This window comes from Labeo rohita, unplaced genomic scaffold (genome assembly GCF_022985175.1).
Source record: "Labeo rohita strain BAU-BD-2019 unplaced genomic scaffold, IGBB_LRoh.1.0 scaffold_1668, whole genome shotgun sequence".
NCBI lineage: Eukaryota > Metazoa > Chordata > Actinopteri > Cypriniformes > Cyprinidae > Labeo > Labeo rohita.
Window position 1 is genome coordinate 9164 of NW_026127855.1, and position 6781 is coordinate 15944.

Sequence of the window (6781 nt, forward strand, 5' to 3'; positions counted from 1 at the left end):
ATATAGGTATATTTTCTGATTGGAATGGTCGGATAGGCCTATTATCTGATTTAGATCTTAAGTTAGCCTACACTTTTACAACAAATTTAGTTAACAAACAACAAAGTCAATGGTATTAGTAACTTCTTGCACCATATCGGTCAAATCCTCCACACAATTAAAGGAATAGTTCACCCAAAAATTAAAATTTTGTCATAACTCACCTGCGAATGAATATCATTTGTTAACATATTCACTAGAATACTTCAATTAAGGAGCTGGTTGTTTTTAAGACATATTAAAAGTGTTGTTTATTACTTGCACTTTTACTGAAGTTCTCACTGACCTACAGTTTTCACAGATCCTCCCATGTCTTTTGCACCACAGCTTTTGCAGCTTTTGAAGCTTCAATATTTAGTATGTTGTCTCCAACGTGTGGACAAAAAACAAACTTCACAGTAAAGTAATTTTACAAACGGCACTATTCTGTAACTAATCAGCAATAACAGTTGTAAAACCTTTTTATTTAGCATCTCTATCTTTACAGTTACAGTATATCAGTCATGTTTTCACAAGTGTGCATAAGTTATATTAGTGATTCAGCTGTTTTGCACAAATTTATAGGACATTCTCAAACTGTGAAAATATTTACATATTTTGATTTTATGTAGAATAATATACAATTATAGAATTACTCCAGATTTGCAAAGTTTAAAAACAGAGGTAAAAACACAATGACTATCATTGTTTACAAACATTATTTTTACAAATTCATATATACCCTTTTTAGATTAGTATATCCACAATGCTTCATTGTGCATTTCACACCTTTGGTGTAAAATTATTAATTGTAATTAAATGGTAGATGATCAACGGTGCTGAATTTTTACGTATATCATTGGGTAATGGACTGAAGAAAGGATAGAGTTTCTCAGTGAAAGACTGACTAGTGAAAGAGTAGATATGAGATCTGTACTCTACATCATAGAAGGAGACCAGACCCTCCTCATAATCCACAAACACCCCCACCTTCTCCGGTTTCCCTCTCAGAGACAAAAGGACATAGGAATCAGTACATGTCCAATATTCATTCTCATTCCACAGACCCACAACCCAGTATCCATCATGAGGACTCATTACGATCGGTCCGTTCCTGTTAATAGATTCTCTGATCACTCCTAAAATCCAGCCGGTCTTTCCCTTCACTTGAACCTCAAAATAAAATCTCCTTGAGGAGAATCCTTCTTTTCCCAGGACACAGAAGCTGTGATCAAACCTCTCTGGGTTGTTTGGGAGCTTTTGTTTAATGTCTCCATGTCTCACTTGTTTCCCATCATCAGACAGGATGAGATTTGGATGAGCTGTATCAGGATCCAGAGTCACATCCACTGGGAGAGAGATCAGAGAATATGAATCACATCTTCACAATACAAAGATCTTCATTTATTTAAAAGTGTTCGGTAGAATAAATATTAAAATGACAATACATGCTATTTTTATGAACAGATCACACATTACCTGTATGCTGCTGCATCATCCTCATAACTGTAGAGACAAACAATCATTCTTTACATTTTTGTGAGATGTGTGTGTCTCAGATGATAATGATTAATTTAATTGAATGATGATCTAATGATTAATTTCCTTATTCCTAGAACCAAATAATGACCATTTTCAGTTTTCTAATAGCTAATTTTCTTAATACAGTTACAAAACATAATCTGTTTGCTGTATTTGGTATTGGCCTACCAGTTTCACTGAGTTTCTCATCTAGAGTTTCCTGCAGTTGAGTCAGAGCTCTCCTCAGAGTCTCCACACTCACATCAGTGTTCATACTGATCTCAGACCAGTTCCTGGTGTGTGGAGGACTGGAATGGGTCAATCTACAGCAGGAGAGAGGAGAAATCCCTCAGCATGAGGAGTGTGAGTGTTGTCCTGTGATGTGAGCAGACAGAGAGACACTGACCTGTAGGAGGTGGAGGTGATCCTCAATATGTAAGAGATGATCCACATCAGTGTTTCTCATCTTGAGCTCAGTGATTTCCTGCTGCAGCTCTTGAGTGAGCTCTTCATCCTGTTTCACTGTTGCTTTTTGCTTCTCCTCTATCATCTCCAGCAGCTCAGCCTGACAGCTCTCAATGGATCTGCTCCAAAGGAGCTGCTTTTTCTCGCTTTGTGCTTTTCTGAAAAAATACAGTTTTACTCTTATTTAATTAGCTTTAACTAATCATTAATCAAACACTGAACATCTTGAGCTCACTTTTCTGAGTTCTGCTGAGTGTTTGATGTCTTGAATCTTCTTGATTCTGTCCTGGATCATCTGCTGCACGTCTTTCTGTGTCTTCACCAGCTGAGCCTATAAACAAACAGGAACACAACATCATGTTTCTTCACTCTTTTGACAAAAGACCTTGTTGGAATATTTAAAATCAGGTTATTCAAGTAGGTTTCAACACTGTTAGTAACTCCTGCCCTTTTCTCTTTACTCTCCTCCTCTAGGGGAACAGTGTTGTGAGTCTTGTGGACTCCATCAGTGAAAAGCACACACACGTGTGTGATCATCTCTACAGAACAGCTCAAGAGGTCTCTCATGTTTCTGGCAAATATAGTCCTTCGTATTCTCCAAAGTGTCCATAGTTTCTATTATTTTGGAAGCAAGATCTGATTAAATGTGTCTACAAAATGGACAGTTGCAGTCCTGACTGTTTTCCCACCACTGGTTCAAGCAGCCCCTACACTGTTAAAAATGATTTGGGCTTTTAGTCAGAGGGACTATTGTTGTCAAGTTGAGAGAACTCATTGCCCATTACAACACACCAAGAAGAGTTACAACAACTGCAACTTTAAAAAAGCGCGGAAACTCATTAAAAACTCATAATAATCCGTTCAGTTCACTTCAGAAAATAGGTCGTGGACATTTCAACCAACACGCACGCGCCCGCAGTGACGTCACGGGCCATGATCAACTCTGGAAAATCCGAGCTGACCGCCATCTTTTTTTCCTCGGAGCCGAGCCGTTCAAGTAAGTACATTTAAAATTGTTTTAACTTAGTTCATCTGTTGGTAATGTGCATTCGTCGTCTAATGTCTCTCCTTCTCAAGTGATCCGTAAACATAACCTGTGATGAATATTTCATGTTCGTTCGTTTTTTGGAAATACGTTAGCATGTTAGCGCCGGAGTGTCACACTCACAGCAAGTATTTAATGTAGGGTTGAGCCTCATATTCGACATTAACAAGTATTCGGCACCGATAATATACAAATATACAAGTGAAACGGTGCGAGACCTGTCCTCATTATTATGGAAAAATGTGTGAACAGTGGGAACATTATACCCGGGTCAACCCGCCAATTTACATGACCTCGCGACTCATACAAGAAGCTTTGTTCGCACTCAATCAACCTGGCACAACATTAACAGACAGCGAGATAGCAAAAAACAGACCATCGCCATAGTGTATGGACTATATTTTTTATGTTGAGTTAGATGAGGTATAAAACTAGTGATAGGTGATTGTTTTCATGTGTAGTGATATGTGTGCCGTTACACTCTGTATCCATGGCAACGCGCAGCAGTGGGGGTGGGGTGAACGGTCCCGCAGACTGCCACTTGGAGATCAGACGTGGGTTTTTTGCAAGGGGGAAAGTCAAGTATGAAGAGTTACAACAACTTCAACTTGAAAAAAGCGCGGAAACTCATTAAAAACTCATAATCCGTTCAGTTCACTTCAGAAAATAGTTCAAGGTGGACATTTCAACCAACACGCACGCGCCCGCAGTGACGTCACGCGCAATTTTCAACTCTTGAAAATCCGAGCTGACCGTCATCTTTTTCCTCGGCGCCGAGCCGTCCAAGTAAGTACATTTAAAATTGTTTTTAACTTAGTTCATCTGTTGGTAATGTGCATGCGTCGTCTAATGTCTCTCCGTCTCAAATGATCCGTAAACATAACCTGTGATGAATATTTCATGTTCGTTCGTTTTTTGGAAATACGTTAGCATGTTAGCGCCGGAGTGTCACACTCACAGCAAGTATTTAATGTAGGGTTGAGCCTCATATTCGACATTAACAAGTATTCGGCACCGATAATATACAAATATACAAGTGAAACGGTGCGAGACCTGTCCTTATTATTATGGAAAAATATGTGAACAGTGGGAACATTATACCCGGGTCAACCCGCCAATTTACATGACGTCGCGACTCATACAAGAAGCTTTGCTCGCACTCAATCAACCTGGCACAACATTAATAGACAGCGAGATAGCAAAAAAAAACACTGACCACCGCCGTAGTGTATGGACTATATTTTTTATGTTGAGTTAGATGCGGTATAAACACGTAGTGATAGGTGATTGTTTTCATGTGTAGTGATATGTGTGCCGTTACACTCTGTATCCATGGCAACGCGCAGCAGTGGGGGTGGGGTGAACGGTCCCGCAGACTGAAATTGTAAAACGACTTCACTGGTCTCCGTTGAAATCTACGACGTCACTCTGTCCATTTCTTTTACTGTCTATGTTTTTTTTTTGGGCCAATGGAAAAGGAGCTCTATGCCGAAATGAGAGTCAGATGGCCTGCCCTTTTTACTGAAAGACAGGTAAAATGTGTACATTTTTTCTTAGTCATAGCAAAGTAGTAATGTTGTATTGTGTATATTGCAGGGCTCTATGCTAACATTCCTCCCGTTGAACATGTGCTCCTAAAGTGAAATATTTAGGAGCAAAATTAAAAATTGTTTAAGTAACATTTATGTAACGCTTAAATAATGTTGAGGCTCAAACGTGACCCATTTTTACATTTGATAACAGTAAAAACACCCTCAACAATTCAACTTATGACTAATTTGATGACTTCTGATGTGGCCGAGAATATAAAAACATGGAAATATTTAATCTTTTTTAATCAAGAGATGCAAGCAATAACTTGCTCTGTTATGACTAACAGAATATTTGACACATTAGACATAAATTGATATTTCCTGTAGGCCACTCCTATATGTTATGATATGAAATAATGCTTGAACTGATATGAATTACATATTTTTATTTAACTACTTAAATCATAGTAGTACATACTGATTTGTTAAACTTACAGCCTTGTTACTTAGCATGTATGAATTATCATGACAACAAAGCACTGACATATCAGTCTGATGTAAACATTAATAAAACTCAATAACCTGTCACACAAGCCAATCTGAGGACACAGATCGTTGAGGTTGAAGTTAATATTAATGAAATATGCACCTTGAGACAGGTCTCCGCTGTACGTCACATGTCTGACAACATGTCAGTTGTAGTGCTGAAATGTGAACATTTAGGTGACTTTTAACTTGAACTAAAACTGTAATGTTACTTCTCCACATAGATCGCCAAGGAATTCACCAGGCTCACTTCAATGGACATCAATAAATTCTATGAGGGTCTGGACAGCCATCTGCATAAACTTCTTCAGTTATTCCGGTTGAAGCGCTTCGAGGAAGTTCAAGACATGACATCCTTAATGGAGAGTCTCGACAAGGATGTAAGTGCATATTTGTTGTAGTTGTGGTCCACATTAATTGTGCAACCCCACTGAGGAGAGGGACCAAGATGTAGATTATGACAGACAGTAAACCTCTAATTAATGTACTTGGATAGGCATTTGATAATCAGAAAATCAGAGTTCTGATATCAGCTGAATTCACGTATTGTGTTTTTGCAGGCATCAAACCAAAGGAAGAGAGCAGCAGCTTTGCAGGGACTGCCATGGTACATGAAGGAAAATCCTTCTACATTAATGAAGAGATGTGAGGTAAGCAGCAAAATGTTTATTATGTTTATTGATACAAAAACTAGTTCACAATGGGCATGGTTACACATCATTTCAGGCATCCTCTGTGTGGATACACTATATAGCCAAACATGTCTAAAGCACAGGCAATTTTTTTTTTGTTTGTTTTTGCATGAAGCCAACAGATCCTGGGGAGGACTTCATCAAAGGAATGGTGATTGGAATCCTTTTGGTTGTTGAAGATGTGAAAGAGCCCCTTCCAGTTTCCTACAACGATGTTGCCATTGTCATTGAGGAAAAGATTGTCATGCGTCATCTTGGTGATGTACCCAATGCTTTTGTGAACCTGATGGGCCTGCTGTACATGCTGAACCTTGACTATCCAAAAGAGATGAAATATACTTTTGAGGTGATTCAGCGCCTGTTCATGGGAATCGGGTCTGAGATGTGCACTTCCAGGGTTCACTCTCTAAAGAATAAACTGCTCAGTTAGAGGGATAACTCAGGAGGATGTTTCTGCATTTGGCCATGAGGAAGAATTCTAATTTTCTTGCCGTTTGCTAAAAAAGTTTGTCGAGACAAACTTAAAGTTTAAATTAGTTTAAGTTAGCTTAAGTTAGTTTAAAGTAGTTTATAGTTTAAAGTAGTTTAAAGTTTAAATTAGTTTGAAGTAGATAGAAAAACGAGTTTGTTAGTTTAAATTTCACACACAGGCACGCTCACTAACTCTCTCTCTTTCACACACACACACACACACACATGTTGGGTTTACATGTTTTATGGGGACATTCCATAGGCGTAATGGTTTTATACTGTACAAACCGGATTTTCTATCGCCCTACACCTACCCTACACCTAAACCTAGCCCTCACAGGAGACTGTGCACACTTTTACTTTCTCAAAAAAACTCATTGTGCATGATTTATAAGCCTGTTTCCTCATGGGGACCTCACAAATGTCCCCACAAGGTCAAAATTTACTGGTATTCCTATCCTGTGGGGACATTTGGTCCCCATAACGTGATG

General features: G+C 38.7%; 1 protein-coding gene and 1 pseudogene across 3 annotated transcripts; one reads left to right on the top strand and one right to left on the bottom strand.

Annotated features, from left to right (window-relative positions):
• Nucleotides 1-644: 644 nt before the first annotated feature.
• LOC127158728 (E3 ubiquitin-protein ligase TRIM39-like) lies at nucleotides 645-2614 on the bottom strand (annotated as a pseudogene).
• Nucleotides 2615-2720: 106 nt separating this feature from the next.
• On the top strand, nucleotides 2721-6733 carry LOC127158727 (uncharacterized). Of its 3 annotated transcripts, XM_051101744.1 has the most exons (5): nucleotides 2721-3001; nucleotides 4528-4581; nucleotides 5352-5507; nucleotides 5688-5777; nucleotides 5935-6733. In XM_051101744.1, the coding sequence occupies exons 2-5, from the start codon at nucleotides 4543-4545 to the stop codon at nucleotides 6247-6249; spliced, it is 600 nt and encodes a 199-aa protein (XP_050957701.1). In that variant the 5' UTR covers nucleotides 2721-3001; nucleotides 4528-4542; the 3' UTR covers nucleotides 6250-6733. The 3 variants fall into 3 exon arrangements, with proteins under 3 accessions (XP_050957701.1, XP_050957702.1, XP_050957700.1); XM_051101745.1 differs by lacking the exon at nucleotides 4528-4581; XM_051101743.1 differs by lacking the exon at nucleotides 2721-3001 and having other exon boundaries at nucleotides 3841-4581.
• The last annotated feature ends 48 nt before the right edge of the window (nucleotides 6734-6781 follow it).

What these genes read in the sequence shown, in the direction of transcription:
- LOC127158727 (XM_051101743.1), top strand. Translation starts at nt 4,519, where the DNA reads ATGGAAAAGGAGCTCTATGCCGAAATGAGAGTCAGATGGCCTGCCCTT. An exon ending in CCCTTTTTACTGAAAGACAG is followed by an intron (nt 4,582 to 5,351) that starts GTAAAATGTGTA and finishes TTCTCCACATAG; the next exon opens with ATCGCCAAGGAATTCACCAG. An exon ending in CATTAATGAAGAGATGTGAG is followed by an intron (nt 5,778 to 5,934) that starts GTAAGCAGCAAA and finishes TTTTGCATGAAG; the next exon opens with CCAACAGATCCTGGGGAGGA.